At 34.2% G+C, this 25,469-nt stretch overlaps 1 protein-coding gene across 10 annotated transcripts in view; it reads left to right on the top strand.

Moving 5' to 3' along the window:
• The window catches only part of LOC129243626 (protein GDAP2 homolog), a 132,929-nt gene that overhangs the window by 93,651 nt on the left and 13,809 nt on the right, over nucleotides 1-25,469 (top strand). Inside the window, exon 1 of one of the 10 annotated variants that reach the window (XM_054880795.1) lies at nucleotides 13,238-13,705. The exons of the other annotated variants lie outside the window; for them this stretch is intronic. Within the exon in view, the coding sequence (XP_054736770.1) occupies nucleotides 13,590-13,705 (116 nt within the window). The 5' untranslated portion in view covers nucleotides 13,238-13,589. Of the gene's footprint in view, nucleotides 1-13,237; nucleotides 13,706-25,469 lie in introns of those variants that run through there. 10 annotated transcript variants of the gene reach the window in all.

The raw sequence follows: 25,469 nt of genomic DNA, 5'->3' as shown, positions 1-25,469 counted from the left end.
TGCTGTACGTCGCAGACGGCCGGAAATGTGGGCAAACAATTCTTGAATTTTGCATGATGATAACGCGCCATCGCACCGAGCCCAAATTGTGCTGGATTATTTTACCAATCACCTGATAAGGCCCCGTGCGACTTCTTTTTGTTTCCCAAGTTGAAGTTACCACTTCGTGGAAAGAGATTTCAGTCGATAGAGAAGATCAAAGAGAATGCGACGAATGAGCTGAAGGCCATCTCTTCGTCGGCGTACCAGGGGTGCATGGAGGAATAGGTTAAACATTGGCACATGTGTGTTGCTTCAGACGGGTCATATTTTGAAGGAGATAAAATAAATTTGCCTGGAATTTAACTCTGTTTTATTTTATTTGAACTTTCCCGATACTTTCTGATCATAAGGTACATCTACTTGAAGCTGCGTTAGATGAAAACCACAATCAGTTTTAAAAATTTAAAACTCCTATGTTCGACAGTTAAAAGGTAAATGGTTTGATCTACTTTCTTGGGACCAACCAATTGCGGATTTATGCATTTGTGCTACCGATTATAAAACTACAAATATTGTGTAATATATATATACAAGGTGACGCAAAATTAATCATCAAGCGATTTTGTTTCTGAATAGCATTTTTACTAAATAAAAAAATGATTTTGCGTAATGGAAATATTTCTTTTGACACCACTGTTCTTGAATAACTTCGGGTTGCTGTTCAGCCCAAATATGCCAGTTTTGCTTATTGACGTAGCCATTAAGCCATAAATGAGTCTCATCGCAATTCGCGCCCTGAGCGCGGGATGAACAATTTTCACAGAGCGTCGATTTCCGTAATACAGTTGTACGATTTGTAAACATTATTGAGGCGTAAGTTTTTCCATGGTGAAATGGCAATGAATACTGAAAAAAATATGTATTTTTGACATTAGGAAAAAGTGTTTCCAAAGTGATCACCCTTTATTTCATTTGATGCAAAGCATCACAAGCAATGCCGCGGGCTCCAGCTATTACTTATATATATGTATAAATACATAGTTAATTCAGTTGTTTTTCAAACACAGAATCATTTGAAGGTTTTACCTGGCATTTCCTCAAAAAAATATTCTGACATATCATATTAAATGAAAATGTAATATAATCTCATGCGGAGTGTACGTCAACTCTATTGTCATATCTAAACACAATTTCTTGCACGTCAGCCACCAACCTAAGTAATCTTAGACAAAACAAAAAAAAAAAAATTAAATACACAATGTCGTAAAGTCGCCTACCATTACAATGAAATGTTAACTTTGTTTCGCCTCGTCTACTTATCAAAGAAATATTTTAGTGAGTATTGAGCCATAGTAGCCATAGAGCCTCATCACTTATTTAGTGTGATTGTTGTTATGAAATGTGCCAATTCCGTTAAACACTGGTGCCCTTCTAGTCGCCATTGATGTTATTTCCAGTAGAATATTATAAAATATTAATACTCGCATGTACCAGCTGAAAAGTGCAATAGTAAACGAAGGCTATTTATAGAGTCCTTGTTCTATTTTTAAATAAATGTTATTTTCCTTTTTGCTTTATTCCTACATGTGTACATAGATTATTATGCTGGCGAGTAAAAGTGCATTCAATTTATTTAAGTCAAAGCCATCGTCTGTCAGCTATCTTCTCTGCCTGCCTTGTCATCACTGCTGCCTTGAGAAAGTCAATGACGTCAACTGGCTTAAAGACAGCAGTGAATGAGTAGTGCGAGAAGTGCGAGTGGGTGATGGAAGGGTAAATGGGTATATCACTCGAAACTGTGTGTACTCAGTGACAAGCCCCCGCACACGCTTCAATGTTTCAATAATGGTAACAATTACGTCATTATGTGCGTGCTAAAAATCAATGGATCAACGCAAGGAGATTTCATTATCCTGCAGCACGTAAACAAACACGAACATGCTTTGAATGAATATCCACACTCGTGAATACATAAATGTATTTATGTACGAATACATATATATGCCATGCCAAGCTGTTTCTCGTAGTATTCGCATGTACCTATGTACAACAATGTGTGGGAAAGGCCGAATTAAATTTTATTTCAAAACTCGTGCATGCATATTATACATACATACATATATAATGTGCGTGCTCATATACTCGTATATATATAAATATATTACAAATATATCATCAACTTAATGCATTAGTTTATATACCAAACTCTCTACTTCGTGTGTCTGTATTAATTTTATTGTATGGAGTTTCAGTAGAATAGTTACTTAAACGCTTTTAACTAATGAATTCAGTGAATAAACTACTCATATTTACATACATACAACTTCGCTGCTGTGGTAAACTCAATTCTAAGCTATTTTGGATAGCGAAAAATAAACGAAAATAGCAAATTGGCAATTCATCTGAGCCCGAGAGAGCAAATTTTAGCTAAAAACGAGGAGAATAGTAAAGTTAATTTTATCAGTACAGACCATCTAGCTAAAAATGCCTCTAATTGCTCCTAAACCTTTCTGGGGGCCGCTTTAACAAATTTCTCGGGAAATGGGAGGAGAAAAAATTCGTTGAACATTGGCGAAATTCTATCGGTCAACGACAAGCGAAACAATTCCTAACATCGGACAGAGGAATTTCTGATAAGCTACTTTCACTCAGCAAAGCAGATTAAGACTTTTAACTGGTTACTTCACTGGCTACTCTAGCCTAAGATGCCTCTTAAACAAAATTGGCCTTTCTGAGATCATCATCTGCTGATTCTGTGAAATAGACACTGAAAATTCAGAACACATGCTTTATAAATGTCGTGCTCGAGGCAGAAAACGGCTTCACCAAGATTAAATCCCAAAATGTGCGGAAATGGTTAAAACACCTCAAAATATATATGACTTAAAACCTATTTGAGTCGAAGGCGGTGCGTGGTCACACTCGATGATGTTGAATCTGAAGCTTTTTTCGCCCCCTCTGGCGTACCACAAGATGGCATTCTGGGTCCATTGCTGTTTACTCTGTTTATGAGAGGCATTAGTTCTTGCTTATCATTCGCCAACTTTCTATTATACGCCGACGATCTGCAGATTTATTCAGTCGTTAAGAATACTACAGATATGATGAAACTCCAATCCGAACTAGAGGAATTATATTATTAGTGCTTGAGATCACATCTTTTTTTAAATATTGATACATGCTTCAACGTTTTTTTTTAGTTTTTGAAAATTACACAGTTTATTAAAAACTCCGTACAGCTTCTCTGGTGAAATCTTCCAATCCCTTCATTGTGAGGTCCACCCATTACACTGGCTAGGGTGCAAATAGTGCAATGACCTGTGAGGACGCTGGTAGTTGATCTATTGAACCCAAGCAGACATTTTGTGCTTTTATGATTCAGTTTTAGCCAGAGCGCTTTGGCGATCCTGCAGTTAGTAGTCACAGAACGCCTTCCATTGGTTTCCGCGATTACACTCAAGTCAATTAAACTTACACAATTTGTGTAAGCCACTGCTCATATAAATTTTTAAATCTTTTTTTTAAGAGCTCACAAGTTTACAGACCATTTAAGGGTTTAGATGAATACTCCAGTTATCCTTTTTTTTTAGTTGACATTTTTTATGTAGCGAATAACGCAACTGCTTCCTGCATTTGTGGCACAGACTAATCGCTGAGTATATTTAAGTATGTACTGTTGTATTTTCTTGGCATTCAGAGTATATATTTTAAGGAAATATAAAATTTAAATAACCACTTAATTTTATAAAACTCATTAAAGGGATACGTAAATTAATTTTTTTTTGTATCAAAATACTTAAAAAGAAATGACTAAGGCGAGTACAATGACCACACAAGTATTATAATTCATAATACTTTTTATGCTATGTTCATTCACTGAATTTAATTGAAAGCTCGTTTGAACGAATTAGCATTTGGATCGTTAATAATTTCGTAACGCTTGTGTATGTGCAATAAGTGTATTTGTTTCGCTCAGTAAGAGTGTGCATTAACTGGATTCTGATCTATGAATATGCATGTATGTATGCGTATGATGTGTATTTGTAGTTGCTTAGTGAGTTTTTTTTTATTTTTATTTGCAGCGTGTGAGAATATATCAACTTAGGCATATTTATTAAATAATTTTAATATATCAAATGCAGTTCAATGAAAATCTGGAGTGCAAAAATAAATTAATTCGAAATCGTAACAAGTGCACGTACATATATAAGTGCATATACATGGCAAAGGGAAATGACTGAAACCAAGGATATAAAAGCAAACACTTATTTATAAATACATTCAGATGGTATTCCAGTTACAAAAATACCTTTTTGAGTTCATGCATATGCATAATAAAAATTTTGAGTTCGTTCACTGTTATTTAGAGGCCAACATCGAATATTATAAAATAATTTCTAAGTGAAATACCATTTTTGACTTTCAAATTTCGAGAAAAAGATTTGTGTCCGAAATATTAGGAGCAAGAAATTCGAACTTCGAAACTGTTGAGTTCTGCATTTTTGACAGTTCAAAGTGATGTAAATGAGAGAATAATGAGGTGGCACCTATTTTAATCCCGTTACTTTACTCTCAGCGAATTTGACAGTATGAGCGAATTTTCGTGACGCCACCCCATGTTTGTAACAAGATAAGGTGCTCCTTCTTCAAAAAGATCATTATGGTTTCGGTATTTTCTGGTATTTTTGTGTGTTTTTCTTACTATAATTACACCCTATGGCTTTAATTCGTATTCAGCAAAATTAAAGTTTTTTTTTTTAATCTATAAAAAGGTTTTAAATGTTAAGAAGAGTTGAGAAAAGTAGATCTCATATTCTTGCATAACCGCAAAAAGAGCAAAAATTGAGATTTGCACTTTGAAAACATTAAATTTTATAAGCATCGACATATTTTAAGTAGTACTAAAATTTTCTCAGAGCGGGCCGTTTTAGCCTTTCTTGTTTAATTATACAATTTTTTTAAACTTAAAATTTTGGTAGCTTCAAATTAAAAAAAGAAGCAAACACCAAAATTAGAAGCACTAAATTTATTACGAAGAGCAAAGGATTGGAACCCGCTCTCTGATGGACGCAATCATGTCAATTGCCGTATTCTCGGTGGGTATTGAAAATATATTGTCATAAGCCTTCCATTCATTTTCCATCATTTGTTAGAGATGCTTAGAATGCATTTGCAGCCAAATAAAAGCAACTTGGGGTTCGCCTATTGCAGAACTTAGTACAGATTTGCGCTATTCAGCTGAAGGTGCGTATCAAATTGGGAGAGAAAAGGTGGCTTATACTTTTCTAATACATTTATGCCTAAGAAATAAATATTTGAAAGCGTTTTCAACCCTAGGCGGAGAAGAACAGAAAAAGTTATCACCCAATTTACCGATAATGAAAAACTTTTACTTTGAGAAACAAAGTGGAAAGCACTCTATAGAATCAACTGCAAAGAGTCAACTGATTTTTTCTATAATTTCAAATAAATTTAATAAAAGTTATTCAACTGAAATTGTTATCTCATATGATTTGACTTTTTTAATACTGGATCATAAAATTAATAAAATTCTTTCACAAAAACAATTGTATGTTATTACAAAATTAATCACCCTACCGGAGAATTTATAATTTTTACAAATGGCGTCGTACATCGATCACATTTGACGCTTGTGAAGTAGACAGCTGCAGTATACAGATAAGCAATGGAGTGCGTAATTGTCAAATGGACGGAAACCTTCGTCACTGAAAATAATTTTTTTATCTAGTAAAAAAGTTATTAAAAAAAAATTGGATGATTAATTTTGCGCCACCATTTTCATACAAAGATTAGACTAATCTTGGTTTTACAACCTCTATTAAACAAATTTAATTCTTACATTCTTGCGGAATGCTTCACACTTTCCAGGTGAAAAATTCATTGGAAAACTCTATCCTATTCTTCTTTTTGCATTTGTGATACCTATTTGCGCCAAAAACAAAATTTCCATTTTTCCGTGTTCTCTTGTGGCAAGAATAAAAGGAAAACCTTAGAATTCTTATTCATGATTAGAGGAAAGGGAATAGAGAGAGGGAAATCTGCTGAGTGAGTTTCTATTCAGAATCGAGCTAAATATGTTTTTAGAAACTGTCACGAAAGAGAAAAAAAAAAGATTGTAATAAATCAAAGAAATAAAAACTATCCAACCAACATTGTTCTTTTTTAAACATAGTATATTCTTTTTCTTGCTGTATACGCATTATACAGAAGCCTATATAGCCAAACGGATTGGTGCGTGACTACATACCATTCATTGGTGCCTGAACGTCTGGTTTTTTGCCTAACAGTCAGTTTTCTATGCTCCATAGAACCAGTTTTGTCAAATTTGTTTCACCAACCTTTAAATTGTCGACTCATTCGGTCGAATTTTGCGATATGTTATTCTTAAAGAACGACCATTTTCGTAATAAGTTTCAATAATTTTAAAGCGTAAAATCGTGCATCTGCCTACTTGACAAATGTTAAAAATGACATCAAAAAAAGTACCGTCTAGGAATTAATGAATACTAATATCCAGACTTTCTCTAGTCCTAGTCCTTTCTTTCTAGTCCATCTAGTCCCCTCTCGACGAAAAAAACTAACACTCTACAAGGCTCACATCATGCCCGTCCTAACGTATGGCGCAGAAGCGTGGACGATGATAACATTCGATGAAGTGACGCCTGGAGTGTTTGAGAGAAAGATTCTGCGCAAGATTTTTAGACCTTTGCACGTTGGCAACGGCGAATATCGCAGGCGTTAGAACAATGACTGTATGAGCTTTACGACGACATAGACATAGCGCAGCGAATAAAGATCCAGCAGCTACGTTGGCTGGGTCATGTCGCCCAACGGATGCAAACGCTCCGGCTCTGAAAGTATTCGATGCGGTATCAGCTGGTGGTAGCAGAGGAAGGGGAAGGCCTGGAGAAGGACTTGGCTTCACTTGGTGTGTCCAACTCGAGCCGGTTAGCACGAGAAAGAAACGGCTTTGTTAAACTCGGCCAAAATCGCGTAAGGAATTAACGCGCCAATTAAGAAGAAGAGCATCTACTCTTCACTTATGAAAGACCCTTTATATATAAATAAGTTCTCAATATTTTGAAATTCAGGGATAATGTATTTCGTTTCGAGTAGCGAAGGTATGCCACAGAGTTTGTTTTTAGGCCAACGCAGGTGTTTGTGTTAAAGCAGGTCATTTGTAACCAGTAACCAGTCCCACCTTTATAAGTTACCCTATAACTTATACTTGACCCTATGTACAAAGAAATCGGTGCAAATTATCAGGTTTAAGACATTATTTATTAATAAAAGGTTTTGAAAAAAAACAGTTTTCTCACTTCCACATGAAAAATCAACTTCTTTACTGAAGAAGAATTTTGCCCACTCTTCAGTTTTTAGTTTTTTTTTGTAGTAAAAATATAACTTCTTCATACTTAAATTTCTATTTGTTGTTCATAGACTTTATATATGACTTTACGTCATTTACTTTGAACTCATTTGTTGACATTTGGTTTTTTGATTGCCTGAATTTTGGTAAGCTTTTTCATTTTTTAGGTAGGTGCGTTATAAATACATATCTCGGAAGCTGCCTCTTTCAGCTTAATTTTTGAACTCTGATATAAATACGAGTACGCCTTCGTCAGCAATTAATTATGTAAAAGTGGAATAATATCAGTGATAAGAGCTAAGAAAATATTTGTGCGATAGTAAACGCAGCTTGTAAATTAATGTTAAAATTTGTATTAGTTAGCAAAACAAATTCCACCTTTTACTTCGCACTTACAAATAATAAAATCAGTGTGGTTCTGAGTCTGATTGTTAGGCAAAATAAATAAACATTGAAACTTTTTGCTTAAGTTTAACAAAAGGTTTAGTAAAGATAAAGCATCTTAAAAAATGTACAATGTTTTTTTTTCTTACTTGTTTGAGGAACAAAACTTTGTGTAAAAATATATATATGACTCCTATAATTCTGAGGCTGAGGCAATGAAAAAGCTTTTTTTCGATGTATGACGGGAAAAAGTGTTCGTTGAAATGATTTATAATCAGAAGTAGTTTTTTACGCAAGTAAGGTACCTTTTACTTACATTTTAATTAATTTAAAAAACAAAAATTACTTTTGCTTAATTGCACATATACATGCACTGCCTTACATAAATAAATATAGCACAGGTATGTTTCTTATTTAATTTTTTTTATGAAAAATTTGTTCATTTTCTTACAAAATCCATACAAATAAATCCGAGTTTCAAACTTTGTCCAAATTGAAAAACCAAATTTACAATTTTTATCACATTTCGAACTTTTTAATGGATTCAAAAGAGAAAAAATTAATTTTCATCAAATTTCAAACTTCAATAGAATTTTGGTATGATAAAGTCCAAGTTTGAAGTGGCTCAAAAATCACGTTAATTTTTTACAATATTTTTTTTGCTGATGGTGTTGTGTGTTTTCTTCCATTTAAAATTAATATCAAGAATTCGTTATAAGGAATTAAATTGTTAAAAATCAACGAGCATTTTGGGCCACTACAAACTTTCATTTTGTTACTCTAAAATTTAATGGGCTATCAAACTCCATACCTGCGTGTTTCGAAGCTATGGACTTGCGAATGGTAGTCACGTACCAACCTATTCAGCTACGGCGGGTAGCCGGCCGATAATTGACTCATTCTATAAATTCATCGTTCATATTTTTACATATTTCATTTAATAAAATACCGAATGTTAGGCAAATAATACGCATTTCATTCCTAATTGTCTATTTTGCGTAATTTTTGTACCACCATTTTAGCAAGGGGTAATCCCCTTCCTTCCTACTTCCAAATTGCAAATTTCAGAACCTTTTATAATTGCGCAATGGCTTTTAGAAACCTCCATTTGTCGCATTTTGCCTAAAGTTTCCGCAAAAGACTACCTTCTATTTACTGCAACTAAATCCTGGGCATTGTAAGTGGAAGAAATTTATTACGCTTTTCACTATTTATCTTGCGTTGTGAATTTTAGAGATTGCCACTTTAAACACGTAGATTGGCATATTAAAGTACTTCCCTCCTCATAAAAAACTTAAGCCAGTAAAGCGGAATTATAAAATCTAATACTTAAGACCTCTGCCAAAATATGTATACTAATGTATATAAATTTTATGTTCATTGTAAGCAATTTGTAGCCTGGATGTAAAAGAAGAAGCCATAATTTCTTTCGACAATTATTATAAATCTTCCAGATATTTCGTTCTGTAACAAGCAAACCAAAGCACGAAATTCAGATAGGATAGATTAGGCTGCACATCCAGGAACTTAATCTTGCATGCAGCTATCAAAGAGACGGGAGCGTTTATTGGCCGATTTCACCTATTTTCAGTACCAAACTACCCTGGACAAAGAGTAATAGTGTCCCATGTTTTATTGGAATACTACTACTATATACTACTTTTTCTCGGACGGATGGGCATGCAGAACTAAGCCGATTTTATTCAACATTCTGAGCGTTCTGGTATATATAAGGGTGTTTATATGCATATATCCCGATTCCTTTATGCTGTTGCATACGACTGTTATGGGAATAAAAAACGGTTGAGCACCAGTGCGTGGATATAAAAATATATCAAACTAACAAACACATCTACCCCAAGCTCAAGCGCGAGTTTATGCACCTTTAATGTGGGGCCTCATCATAAAGAAAAAATCTACATATATATACAAAAATTCAAGATCTACTCTTTCCTAAGTAGGCTCCTCTACGCCCCTACGGAAAGTGGCAAGCGCCGTAACCTAACCTCGCCTAAACTACTCTCTCTCTCTTATACGAATTCGGCAAACCATTTTTTGTAAAGCCTTCCCATAAAAAAAGTTAACAACTCATTTTGTTTATGAAAATAACTGTTATAAATTTTTAAATGCGAGAAAGCTAGAATCATGAATGTAAAACTATTTCTTATAAAGAGTAAATATGTCTATTTGCAACATAAAATCTAGTCCTAGCTAAGCCTTTGAGCAAATTAAACCGAAATGGAAACAAACTGCATTGAAGCGCAATGACAAACTGCATCAAAGCCAATCGATATTTCACAATAAGAATTGATGGCATGTCATGCAATGCAAGTGTGACTGATGTTTCTAAAAAACACCAAAGCAGCTTTTTAGACTATAATATCTTTATCATAAGTCAATGTACAATATGGCAAGGTCAAGCTGGATACCGCGCCACAAACAATCGGGGAACATAGTTGAAATTCACATTGAGTAAAGTGGGAGTGCGCAGGACACAAGAGAGCATCGGAACAGAAACCTGCACTGAGAGAGAGAATAAGAGATTGAGAATGCTAGAGAGCGAGCAAGAGATAACGAGAGCACGCGGCAGAATACTTGCGTATTCTCTTCTAATTATGTTTGTGTAGGGTGATGCTGATGCTTGATGATTTGTCAAGGTTGATGCAGATCTTTGACAGAAATTATTTTTGATATGTAATTTTTTTCCTGAATGTTATCGTGATATGATGTCTGAGCAAGGTGACACGGACTTAGACAAGGTGTGGTTTCAATAGTACGGTGCCAAATGGCGCTTGAAACCATGACCCCATTACGAACGAAGCTGCCAAGACACATTATCGCACGTAACAGCGTGGTGAAATGGCCACCGAGATCTTGCGATGTGATACCATTTCTTTCTTTTTTCGGAGCTACATCAAAAAAGCTACATCTATGTGCATGATGTGAATGAAAATGGTCTATTTAAATAAGCCCGATACGATTTCTGAGCTGAAAAACGAACTCATACACGTTATAATTTATATACAGCCCAAATCGTAGAATTGATAAGCGCATCCTGTATTGCCAGAGGAGTCGTGCTGGGCATTTAACGAATGTTGTATTTCGTAAATGCAATAGACTAGAAAACATGATTTAATTAAAAAAATTATTTCGACAAATTTTGTCGAGTTTGGAAGAATAAAATCTGTGATCTTATGGAATCACTCTGTATTTTTACTTATTAACTATTTTTCCTTCTCTCTTATACAGGGTGTTTACTAAACTGCACACCAGTGCAAAATTTATAGAAAGTATAAGTACGTATATTCCACCATCAAAGCGCCCAATCAGCAATAGAAAGAAAATTGACTTTATTTAAATCCGCTGAGTGGAACGGTCTCTGTACAAATAAGATGGCACCAAATGTTTTCCAGTTAATTTGCGTGTTGAATGTGATTGTGAAGTCAGTCTTTACCTTAGCTTCATAAAAGCAAGGCAGTTGAGGAGTAGATACTGAAATTAATCAGTCCCGTCATTTTCTAGGAAAAACATATTTAAAAATGTTGCTTATGAGGAAATAAGTTTTGTTTTTTTTTTTGGAAATTTTTCGCTTTTTTAAAGAGACAATAAATACTTGGTAGTCTAAAAGGAGTTCGTAAAAATCAACACGTAATTTATATTGTATAAAAGGATATCATAATTAATGAAGTTCTATATCAAAGTTTAATCTACAATTCTTAGCAATTGTGACAAAGTACCTTAAGACGATTTAGTCAAGCACTAAATTGACGAGCTCTAAATTAATATTTGAGCTATTGAGCTGGGAAAGATCAAAATTTATTAGACTAAAAGCAAGACCTGCCACAGTCAGTTACGTTCAGATTATGAAAATTTCCTTTCCGAAATTCATTAACGCTACATTTTTCATGATTTTCCAAAACTAATTTTTGTTTGTTCACAGAGAAAATTTAACATTTTTAGCAGCAAAATATAAACAACTACTTTTCTTACCACTCTCAAATGTTGCTCATACGCAGTGTGTCATTAGCGAGCAAATGAAAGGGATGCGTTACGTTACGCATACGTCATGCACACTCCCACCGTTAGTAGCTGTGCGGCTGAAAACTATACACAAAAGCGGCAAACAGCGGCAGCAACGCCACATCAGCACAAAAACCAACAACTAATATTATATTTACGCCGTCGTTGGCAACCCCCCACCCCCTATTTAACATTCCTGCTGCTGTTGTTGCTTTAACAGTCTCGTTTGCTCCATACTTTGTATAAATGTATGTATGTACCTCGTTTTCATTTTGGACTCTCGGCGGTCACTACAAATCGGGGTATTTCAGCGAGCATGCTTTCATGTGGCTAGTCGCGGATACGTTGCGCTGCTCTGCTTCAGTCGACGCTGCTTTGCTCCATCATGCTCTGCTACAATCTGCATTGCTCGCCTCTTCTCTGCTACATGCTATTGTGCCTACAGCTGTGTCTGTGGCTGTATCTGCTCTACTCTACTTCTACTCGTACATGTGGACTGCCTTTGCTTGCTGAGTAAGCTCGCATTTTTTTGTTTTTTTGGGAGCGCAATGCATGTCGCATCGCAGCTACTGCCACAAGCTTGGAAATCTCATTTTCGTGAGTTCGTCACATTGCCTCGTCGGCGCTCAGCGTTGTGCTTAGTAAAGATACAAATTTCGGCGAATGCAGACGCTCCAAACGGCATTTCGTACTTGAATTTCTTTTATTATATTGCTAAAAAATCTTCTTTCGATTTAAACTTTTGCGGATGTTCTGAAAGAACAGTCATCTCGTGCTCCTCAAACCATAAACTAGTAAAAGAACTGAAGTTCTGCAAAACAAAATTTAAAGTACAAGACTGCGTAGAAGATAGATTTATACTTACATATTTGGCTTCCAAAAATACATTTTTCAGTAAAAACAATCTCAAAAAAAAACAAGAAGTAGCAATTCTACGTTAGTCATTTAAACGATTTACGTCAAGAAAAGTGAAATAAACTAAAGTGAATGTGGAAATTTTATTTTCATCTTTCGGAAAACACAACTAAAAGGAAGTGAAATCAAAACAGACGTACATACATATATACGTATGTACATAAAACTTGCAAAGCTTTATACAAATTTGATTATTTGCCAAGCAGTTACACATTTGCAGTTGCCTGATAGAAAAAATCTTAGCATTGATTTTTCACACGTACTTACTCAGGCACTACCGTACGTACATATAAATATTTTGCGGCGGAAAATTTTACTGCACACATCATAGCGGCATTGTTCATTATTTAATTTGATTTGTAACCTATACAATACCAAATTGTATGTGATTTATGCGCGTCGTTTAACTCGTGTCTGAACCACAAATTTACTCACTAATAGACAACTGTCAATCCAAAGCGAAGCAATCAATAACACAACTACAACCACTAACGTGCAGTGCATTGTGCATAATAAGTGCATATATAGCTACATACGTACATACAGCGCTCACCACAACTACAAGCATATACACTAACAAAGCCGCAGAAAGCAAGAAAAATAACAATAAAATAGGCAAAGACGTAAGTCTAAAGTGAAAAACAAAAAAAGGAAGAAAAAACTACAACAACGACAACATTTTACATTCGCGACGCCAATACGACGCCATACCCAAAACAATAACAATATAATAGAGAGGCGAGTGGCACTAGCAGCAACCCGGCGCCTTACGCACTACTACTTTCTTACTGACATTGGTGTATTTTACGTTTGCTTGTGTTAAAGACGCACAGAAGGGTATCTTAATAACAACAGCAATACCAATAACACGCAAAAACCATCAGCTTACAAAAAAAACATGGCCATGATTGAGGGTATGACAAGCATAGATTTGGGCACTAGTCCCATGGAAGAGACAGCGGCAGACATTGGGGAGGCAATGCCACATGAGCCGATCGAAACGCCAGAGGAAAGGTCAGTAATACATGCATACATATGCATAAGATGATGTGATGGGGAGAAGATATTGAAAATGAAATCATGCCTTTTGGTATAGACAGTAGGCGTATAGACAATCAGTACGCGTAAGTTGGTTTGCTGATGAAAGATTTCTTAATTATATAATACAAGTACATACATACATATGTACAGTAAGACTTTTAAGAGAAATGAGCGCAGAGCAGGCAGTTTGATGATTAATGATTCGCAAGGGGTGCACTTATTGATACATAAACAAGTGGAGGGGTAATATTTATATATGCATATATAAAGCCGCTTATAACAGTTTTAGGCGTTCGGACGAGCTCTTCCGCTTATTTGTGGCATGCGTTTAATGTTGTTCCACAAATGGAGATATCTACAGTTTTAAGGCGACTCCGAACGGCAGTTATTTTTTATGAGGAAAAAACGCTATTTGAAAAGACTTGTTCTATCCCTTGGTACTTCATGCACGAAGCTACGCAATTCTCAATGCTAGTCACGCCTGAACTCATTCGGCTACAGCGGTCGTACGCATATCTGCGTCTATATAATTAGTTATGCGATGTGGTGCAATATTAGTCATCCAATTTTTTTTACTAAATAAAAAAACAATTATCTTTTCTCTGTTAAATTTGATTGACGTGCGACGCCATTTGAAAATATTGTATACATATCTTCCGATTGGGTTATTAATTTTGCGCCACCTTGTACACTTATACATATATACTCCCATGATCAAAATATCATAGTATATATCCGATTGTTCGACCATTTTTGGCCATTTTGCTTTGTTTTTTCTTGTTTTAATTTTCATTAATTATTATAGACATATTGCTCACTTTAAAAGAAATGCCTTATAAATCAAAGTTCTAAACTTTGTACAAAACTTATAATTAAACAGATTTTTACCTAAATTTCAAACCTTTTAATCAGTATTAAAAAAAAACAATTGGATACGCAGCTTTGTAACCCTTTACCTTTTAATATAATAAAGTGCTAATTGAGTTGGCTCAACTTTCTTCTGAAGTTGTCGAGTGTTTTCTCCATATAACGAAAGCAAATATATTTATGTTTTAGAAAAATCGGCTATTTTTTTTGATACCGCTATTTTCGTGTTCACAACTATATATACATATGTTCATAAGTAGGTGTGAGATAATTATTTTTTATACTTGGCGATGCGTAATTTTCACTAAAAGTCCATTATTAACTAAAGTAAAATACTATCCGAAATAATGTTTTTACAACCTGATCATTAGACTCTCACGTTTTTTTTAAATACACGCATATTTACCAGACTAAAAGCTTTCACACTTACCATAGTTGGACAATTAAAGTTATTTGGGCATGTCAATATTTGGTTTAATGATGAAATGCGTATAACTTTGCACAGACATGTCGCATCCATGACTTACTTTAGTTACAATATTACTTTAATCATGAGACAGGGCAAAGCTTATTTGAAGTAGATTAGTACGCCTAAAGTCAATGCTTTGAAGGAGCAGTTATTAGTGTCTTCAAAACACCTCGCGCTCCCTTCATTTCCCTTAAAAAATTGCATAGGTCTTATACAGGTACCAAAGTAGAAACTTTTGAACCCCATTTTCAGTAATTTTTTCTATCAACGGGTAAAAAAGATAGTTTTATTGGAGCATGGATGTATCAGCGGTGCTCTATTATACATTCTATAAATCATCCTATGATGACAGAAATTAAAAAAAGAATAATAGAAAACTTGTAAACCCACCATGGAGTAACTCGCGATCATAAACAACGCTTTTTGTACCGAATCGTCACAGAATATGAGAAACGGTGCCTATACTCGCACATCAATATGAAGCAAGGAAAGAAGTGGGTGGCTCCAGGAGATACGCCAAAGCCGAGAGTCAAGTCGGATCTTCATCCAAAGAAGATCATGATATGATTTTGATAGGACTGGGAGGGAATGGTGCACTGGAAAATGCTCGAAAAAAAATGCCACGCTCAACCAGGAGCTCTACATTGCCCAGCTACTCCGCAGGCATGAGACTATTCGACAACACCAGGACCCAGTCCTACTCCTTCACGACAACACCAGGCCCCATGTTGCACAAGCCGTAAAAGTCGCACTCCGAGACCTCGAATGTGAGATCCTTCAGCATCCTAGATCTCCCGGAAGTCCACCAAAGAGATGGCACGAATGCTGGACATCTGAATCCATTGAACTTCAGTAAAAGTTATCCAAATATATTGTTGTAAACAGGAGTTTTCGTAAAAGAAGAAATGAAAAAAACGGCCTATAGTTGACTAAATTTTTTCCTTCTGTTTTCTTTAAATTTGAGACTATTTAAACTTTATGAATCTTTTAAAGTACAAATTTAGACTATCTATTAATATTCAGGTCATTGTTCTGATTTGTATAGATTAGATTTTGATTTGCTTCTATCCTTTATTGGATTAAGTAGTAGTGGAAAGCATGCAAGGTCATGACTCCATCTGGTATGCAATGGAAGTTATCCAAAGAAGCTATAGTTAAATTTAGTCACAACTTTGAAGTGATTTCTCCGCTAGACTGAAGATGGATGACAATGGTGCGGAAGTCTTCCACCATTCACTTTTTAATGGCATGCAAAGGTCATAACTCAATCGCGCTTTTAATGAAAGTTGCCCAATGAAACCATGATTGACAGAAAGACGATTAGAAATTAAAATTTCTCCAAATATTTCTCGTTCAGCAGAACTTTCAGACCTCCGTACCTAAGTATCATATTAAAAAAATTATATTTATGCATCAAAAGACTAGGGGTTCAATCAAGGATCATACCCTTTACAAAGTAGCCTTTGACGTTGTTGGTAGTGAAGCAGCTTTATATATTTATATGCGTATATATACGTATGTATAATATCTAAAAGTTTAAAGTTATTTGAGGAGGATTTGGAATCATGACCCAATTAAAGTGTTCAGGTACTTTTTGTCATTTGCATTTTGTTGGTCAAAGTGGAATTTAGTGTGAAATGACGCTTACTAAACTAAATTTTTTTTCGATTTTACAGGCAACGCCTATTAAATATTAATAAGACTCAATTGAATGAGCTTTGCAGATATGTTACTCTGTATATGTGTAGACAAGTTAAACGTGGAAAAGTATTTCAAAAAAACTCAATTTACACAATAGTAAAAATATGCATAGGGAAAAGTTTTAACTGCATAGAAACAGCATCTAAGCACACATACCTGTGCACCATTCACAGCTATGAAAACCATGAAGTAAAAGTAAATAAATTAAGAAGGAAATATGTATAATACATACTTCTATTTGCATGGGAAAATGTTATAAGCGCATCAATGAAAATCAAGTGACATCATTAAATTAACCACTACCCAACTTATACACTACGAGTAGGTATATACTCGTGCACGCACACACTGTTAATGTGAAAAATTTTGTTTTGCTTTTAATTGTGCACATTTCGAATCTAGCAACACTCAGGTCAAAAATGTGATGCCACTGTGTTGAAATGAAATTATTAGTACATAGATACATGCATATATCATATTAAAAAACTTGCAATTTATTGAGAAGAGTATGTGTGTAAGTGATAAATCAATTTTTTTTAAATTTTTCAAAGCTTTCTGTTTTGTAAATTATTTTTTTTAACTACAGAATTTCTTTGTTAAATTCCAAATAAATGCTATTACTTACATTTCTAATTTTAACAATACAGCAGATAAAAAAAGTTGCACTAATGTTGGAAACTTTAAAACTCCAAGCCTGTTATATCACTTGCAATGACGACTCAAAACATAGCAGCTATTCACTTAAAAATAATAATAACGTAAATGAAGGCTTTGTGATACCTACCTGCTATCATAGTATGAATTAAGTATACAAGGTGGCGCAAAATTAATCACCCCACCGGAAGATTTATAATTTTTTCAAATAGTGTCGTATGTCAATCATCTATAATATGACACTTGTAGAAAACTGCAGTATGCAAACAGACAAGCAATGGACGCGTAAAAGTCAAAACAAAGATTTACATCACTTAAAATATTGTTTTTTATTACCATAGTTATTCAAAGAAGCAATCTTTGATCGCATCATCCTTCTGTTCCGTCGAAACATGGGTGCAAATGAGCGAGAGGTTTAAAAAATCGCACTTTTATGCGTATTATTGCAAGATGCTCGTCTACCGGAGTGAACGAAAGTATGATACTTGGCGACGAAGTCTCTCTTCCACTATAAATCCAACATCAAATTTGCGCTCCTTTACTTGGCCTTGCCTTGTCCATCGCATCTCTTGAATGGCAGCGATGTCAGCCTTTTCTCTCACGACGACTTCAACTAGCCACCCAGAGGCACCTCTTGCCCATTAAGGGACCGAACATTCCAGGGGTGAGCCCTCAAATCATAATCCTTAGTTTGTTCGCAGGGATCATCATCAGAGTAGGGAGTTCTCTTCCGAAGCTTTGTTTTGTTTTTAATTGGAGGAAGATTTTTACGTGGCGGGTCTCAAACCCAGCGCACAACCAGATATCCTGTTGTTGTTATCTCAAACGGATGTTCGGAAGCTACTCAGTGAAAACTAGGGTACAAAAAGTTATTCAAGATCAAAATTCGATGATTAATTTTGGGCCACCTTGTACATATATATATGTTTGTTGTTCTCCTTCATTGTGTGGTGCTCATATTTAAGTTGTTCTATAATTGGAGGAGAATTTTATACCGCCTCCAAAAGGCAGACGGTTTTTTATAACCCGATGTATCCGATCTGATCACAGAGTTTTGATATGATATGCAATAGGTATTAATATCCAAATACGAAATCTTTTTCTCAACCAGTTTTTTTCTTCTTTTTTCAAATTGACAAAATCCAGCTTCAATGCAACGCACATTCATTTTTAATAAAACGAAATTAGAATAATGCATTTATTTCTGTACGCTTCGGTAATCCGGTTCAACACATGCAATTATAAATTTCAATTACAGATGTTGCAATGCAAATATGTATTTATGTATTCAGACATACAGACACTTCAAATGTAGCGAAAGGAGAGCGCCCCGTTGGGTTTATTATTCATTTTTATTTTTAACCGATTGCATTTGAAAATTGTGTTCCAAAAATAATACACAAGAAAATTTGAAATAAGTATAATAAAAATTTGTATGTTATTTTAAGTACAAACATTTTTAATAATATAAATTTCCCCTTACGCGTGCAATGGGCACCAAAATTGCGATTTTTTTTCTGCCACCGCCACTGTATGAGATTCAGAGATACATATGTATATATGTACCAGAGATACATACATATGTACAAACCACTTTTGCGTGTGAAAATTATAACAGCTTCTATATATAGTAACAATAAAAACAAATTGATTTTTTTAATTGAATTTCGAATATTATTTGCTTTTATTGCATACTTTCATATTTGCGCATTTTAGCGTAGATTTTATTGCTCAAAAGCTTGTTGTAATGAGTATAATGTGTATGTGTGTGTAATGTGTGTAATTCTTGAAGAGAAAAGCAGTGGCTACAAACTGCCGAATTTCAACTAGCTTTTATTAACTAAGACGTGTCAATTATAGCCCGCTGTCTGCCTTTTTCGATAATTCAGAAGCAGTTTTAAACTGGACCAAAAAAGACGAGCACCAAATTAGACCAATTTGCGCCACATCCTTTCCTGCTTTAGTTTCAAATTGGTGCTAAGTTCACACAATTTTATATCAAATTCAGAGAATAAGTGTACGCGCCTAGCAAAAATATTTTGGAATTTTAGGATCGACTCGGTTCGTTTACCTCAAATGGACTGGATTAGTGGCACTTATGTGAAGATATTTCTAAAAATATTTCACTTTTTTACAAGTGAACCTCCACATCTTTGCAATGTCACTCGACTTGTAGTACAGAAAATTATTAAATAATCTAATCGGATTGGAAGCAGCGCTTTATGCCTCCTGTATAACATACAAATCTGCTGTTCGGCTCGAAACATTGCCGGTGTTTTGCCTAAAGATGTTAGGCATTGCTTTGCAATTCGGCTACGGCTTCTTCCGAACAATTAAAACACGAACACCATAAGCGCACTGACCATTTGTCTATTTATAAATACAGACACGGACACCTCTCTTAAACGGACACTTTTTTCAGTACATACTACAAATCTTTAAGAATTAAAAAAAAATGTTTTTCTCTGGAGCGGGCAAGCCTTCCATAACATATTACTTACTTTTTTGTTTACACTTTTCTTATAAGCGGGCATTTCACATAAGCGGCCAAATTTCTGAGTCCACTCAATAGAGAATACACTGTATTTACATAATTTCTCTGTAGAAATAGTCTAACTTTACAAAATAAAATAAAATTTAAATTAAAATAAATGAAAAACATATTCAGACTGCTCTAGAACTGATGACCAACGAGTCGGTGCGCTGAGTTTTAGTGCAAGACTAGTCGTTGCCTTGAAAACTTTCTTTGAAACATGAAATTTATTGAGAAATGCACATAAGCAAGTTTGCATGAATCCGAAGGCACTCAGTTGCGTATCTGAAATATGGCACACGAATTCAACTTTCGCAATCAATCGACTACGCGCCAAAAAGCAAGCAGCGAAACGACTTTTATGAGTAAATTAAACTACTTAAATGCATAAGTACACATGTATAGTTATGTTCATTCGCACGGCCTCAATTTGCTTCTAATTTTCATTCCCGTTAAACGCTTAATAAGAAGTGCTAATAAGCCATTTAAAAATAAAAAACTTGGGCAAAGTCATATCCGTTCCACATTCCATTATGTTATACGGCGCTAATGTCAATGACATCTTAAAATTAAAGCCGATTGTATGGAAGAGAAGAAATATGAAAGATGATGACAAGGTTTCGTTTTGAACGCATAATATACATATATATATTCGTACGTATATGTTTGTTATTTATAAAATCAACTACTTCTATATATAAAAACTATGCCAAAATTAATGAGCTAATTAGATTTCTTATTTTTGCAAATGGCGTTGTACGTCAATCATATTTGATTATTGTAAACTTGACAGCTGGCGTATACAAACAGATAAGCAACAGTTCACTAAGGGCCCAAATAAATATTTCCATAACTCAAAATCTTTTTTTTTTTTTGTTTTGTCTAGAAAAAAAGTTATATAAAAACAAATTTAATTGTGCATTAGAGGCGTTCCAATTTATATGGAAAATTTTAAAGTTCTTTCGATTTTCGTTTCCTTAACCAATTAAAGCGTAGAATATAGAATTTGCGTGCGCTCGGTTTTGGTTTAGTGATTTAGATTGTATTTTTATTTTTCTTTAACATTTTACCAAATAAATTAATCATTTAAATTAGAGAAACCCTTTTAAAAGAAGCTCGAAGCTTTGTCCACCATTAGGTTAGGTTAGGTTTCTGTAGCAGTAGGTTTAGAGTAGCCAACTCCCTTAGACCATGTAGGTCCGTTGTGGTACCACTGTGTAACACAGGAACCTCAGTATTTATTCATCACGGAACCATTTAGACGCTCTGATGAAGCCTAGGATAGGTTTCATCCCAACAGCGGTTGGTTCCGTTAGAGAGTTTGCTAACAACCTTGCGTATTCCTAGCTAAGGCTGGACAATTACGGAGGAAGTGTTCGACTGTTTCTTTCTTCCTCGTCTGCAACAACTTCTGCAGTATTCATAAGAAAATACTCCTAGCCCAGAAAAGCTACCTAACAGCCAATGACCGGTAACATCAACTAGGAACACAAGTGTTTTCTTCTCTTAATTCTCTACTGGAAAATATTATTTTTATCCTTAATTTGCAAGTCGCCATAGGAATTTCAATATTGCCTCTGTTACACCCTTAGTTCACATACAGGGTGGCGCAAAATTAATCATCCAATTTTGTTTTTAAATAACTATGTAACTAAAAAATGTATTTTGACCTTTACGGTATATTCCTTGTCTGTTTGAATTACAACAGCTGTCAAGTTCGAAAAATTTAAATCTTCTTCATTTTGCGCCACCCTGTTATATGGAGATTATAAAAAACAGAAATTTCAAAAGTCTACTCTAGTATTTAGAGCTCATGTTGAAAGGATTTTGGACCCATAAAAAAAATTGTTTTTAATCCTTTTAAAATTGCCGAGATGGTTTTTTTATTATAACTTGGTTATTTTACATCCGATTTTTACAGACAATATGGCGTTATTCCAGATTTGAGAAATTGTGCACTTCGTTTTCATATCCTTTTAAGGCCCGAAGTAGTATTCACTTAGTGGGGTCAGTCACCTTGGATTGAAGCTCCCAAAGATATCCTTTTTGTTTCATCAAAATCAAGTACTTTAAAATTCAGGTGAACGAAGATATGAATTAAAGGTGAATTAACGTAATCTCTCATCAAGCTAATTGGAAATATTTCAGTAAAATATGTGCATAAGTACCTTCATACTCTCCTCCAAAACTTGATTAAACTAGTTTTAGAGAAAAGGAAAATTTAACCCGTCACCAGATTTAGAAATACCAATACCATTTTGGGTGACTTTCACTTGAGCTTCGTAAATTGTTTTTCAAGCAGAGAAATCATCATTGACCAAGGCACGAATATCGAAGATAGAAGTAATTGCCTTCACTTTTCAGTCAATTTATTAAATTTTTTTTTTGATTTCGCTCCGCCTTTCGCTCTGAATTTTGATAAGTGCTGGCTGACTTTTTTGTAAATTCCTGTATCCTTGCCTCCTTGGTAGCGTTCCTGCATGGAACTGATACTTGCTGACTTCTTTGCAAGTCATACCCATATTTCAACACTTATTATAAACATGAAAAAAATACATACGCAACATTGCAGCATTTGTGACCAAAAGCAATGTTTGAAGGTAATTCATCACTTTGGAACATTGAATATATGGAAAAGTTCACTTGGAATATCCAGTGAAAGAAAAAATTACTGCTAATAGCGCTACGCCCTTGCCAACCAAAGGTCATACATTTCTGCATGAGACAGCTTCTAACGAGTTTTCTGCCATTCGAAGATAGCATAAAATTGTAGAGCTCTTGATTTGTGGGGCAACATCAAAACGCACTCCACTAATTAGAGAAGAAGTGCCAACATTCGTTAGGTTATGCGTAGATCTCAAACCTCGTAATATTCCCACTAACTATTCAAAAAGGATACTAAACATGATGATTTCTGGTACTTAATGAATTTTGAAGCAAATTAACAGAGATTTTGCTATCTAACACCATTTCGATTTGTTAATTATTTACGCTAGTCGGAGAACATTTGGATTAGTAATTCGATTACATTTAAATTTGTGTGTATATCCTCTTACATGCCTATCACTAAGTGTTAGTTAGCCCTTTTATTGCTTATATCTACGTCAAAAAATTCATTTTAAAAAATAATTACAATTATCCCAATTACACAGCTCAGATGCAATAACCCCTAAAAGCAGGTGTGTAAAGAATTTGCATAAAAATGTAAAGCAAGTCCAGAAAGATCTTTAAAATGCTAATTTCGAGAGTATGACGCAAATGTACAAACCAAATTTAAAAAAAAACACTTGACACTTAATAAAAAACACGGTGTACTTTACCATCTGGTGCTAAAAGAACTCTTTTACGGCTGCTCAAAAATAAATGCAGATCAGTTATTATTATATTTGCAGAAGTATCTCACCATTTGCGTCACACTCGTTATAGGTTTTGGGAAAGTTTTGCGAATTTAATTGAACGAAAATATGTGCATACATACGCATGTATTTTTGGACAAAGTTGTAAAAAGTGTGACGTAAACGGAAATCTTTTAGTATGCATTTGTAATGCATTCAAGAGTGTTTTGATCTTTTTACATCTTTCCACTATAGGAGAAAAAATAAATAAATTGGTAATCAACATCAACCACGGAATTTGGAGAAAATAAATATCATATTTTTACACTCCTCCATTTAATAAAGATCATATCAATTCGGGTGCACTTTAATTTGCTTGCGGCAAAGCTTTTAAAACCGTTATAGAAAATGATGTTGAAATTTAGACAGCAGGCTCTAGTAACTACTGGTGAGCACTAATCATAGAAACATAAAGCAACTGCTAAGCGCGATCTTGGAATAAATATTAAAATAATTATGTAATTACAATATTTATAATAAATGTCCTTAAGCAATCAACATTTGGAAGCTTGCTAAATTTTTTTGCATTTCAATTTTTTCATAAAAAACTTAAGGGTGGCCTAGAGGTCGAAAATTTAGAGTAGAATAAAAAAAAATAAAAACCATACTTTAAATTGTTAGGCTTTTTATTTAACTTCTTTTACATACAAAAATGAAAAAAAATTTTTTCGATTATTTTAAAAATGGCGCTGAAGTTGACCCTCGCGAAAAATTGGACCTGGACGGTGTTGTCTATTTTGGCTCTTCTATTTATCATAAACACAAAATCCCAAAAAATTATTAATGAGTATGACTGTAGCTATGACCCACTACTAGAATGAAAAAAAATTCACAAAATGGCGTAGTTTTGAATTTGACACTCTAAAAATCGCCTTTTTCAGTTTTTTAATAAAAAAATACGAAATAATTGAAATAATAACAAGCACAAACAAAACGTATTAAAATTTCAGAATAGTTCTGAATAGTTTTTTTTTTTTTTTGACAACACTAGGCCGAAAAGAATAGTTGTGAGATAAATGAGTTTAAAGTTTGAGGTGCAGGAGCGCGCGGACCGCTTTCTACTCTACTCTACTTAGTGGGCTTCATATTGGGAATTTCGCATGAAAATTTCAAAGTATATTCTTAAGATACTATTTTTTCGAAATATAAAAAAAACATCGATTTTTTGAAATTTCTAGACCACCGGCTCCCTTTAATAAAAGCATATTTTAATATGAAATATACTATTTTTGTTTTTAATAAAAAATTTTGTTTAAAGGAGTTTGTGCAAGTTTTTTATTTTTTTTTTCTATTTAGTTATATAATGTTTGTGTTCATATACTTATTTAATAAATATTTTTAACTAAAAAAATTTAATAAAAACATATTTTAATATAATAAATAATATAATGGTTTATTAAAAAACAAAAACCCATGTAGATTTGATCTACGCTCAAGTTATTCAATTTAGTTATAAAACTAACTTTATAGTCTATTTAACCGTAGCATTTAGTTCGAGTTCTCAAATTTGTGACCAATCAGCCAAGAAGTGGCAGGTAGTGTATTCGCAGTACTCTTTTTTGTCGTCCATATTCTTTAACGTGTTGGCCCATCGAGTCCACAATGTGTGTTTTTCGGCGCATATCTATTCCTAAATAAGCAATTTTCGTATCATAAAAACAAAAACAAATCGTAAAATCAAGTTCGAAATTCTTCATAGTGGTGAACAAGGCTTTGCTGCATCTGCACCACCACAGAGAGAGGGGTTAAGATCCGTTTAAAAAGATATCCATTAAACGTTTGAAAAAAGTAAAAAAAAAAATTCAATTTTGTATGTAAAATTTTTCAAAGGACAATCAGAACCATTAACTCGGTACTGGCTGACACACTAGGCCGGCATTGCCGTATTTTTAACAACTCTCACTTAAGTAGTGCTTTAAATTCACCACTAGAAGTTATAAGTAAAGGTTTTGTTCATATGTTAGAGCGCCATTGAGCGTTTGCATACTATTTAAGTATGCTTTGGTAATTAATTCGTTAGTCATTTAGATTTTGAAGAACACTCAATTCTGCGACGAATGTTGTTATTAAATTTTAATGAAATTTTTATTATGCTTTTTTATACTCGACTTTCAGTCT

The sequence above is a fragment of the Anastrepha obliqua genome, chromosome 4 (genome assembly GCF_027943255.1).
Source record: "Anastrepha obliqua isolate idAnaObli1 chromosome 4, idAnaObli1_1.0, whole genome shotgun sequence".
Classification (NCBI taxonomy): Eukaryota; Metazoa; Arthropoda; class Insecta; order Diptera; family Tephritidae; genus Anastrepha; species Anastrepha obliqua.
This window is presented reverse-complemented; position numbering and strand designations above follow the sequence as displayed.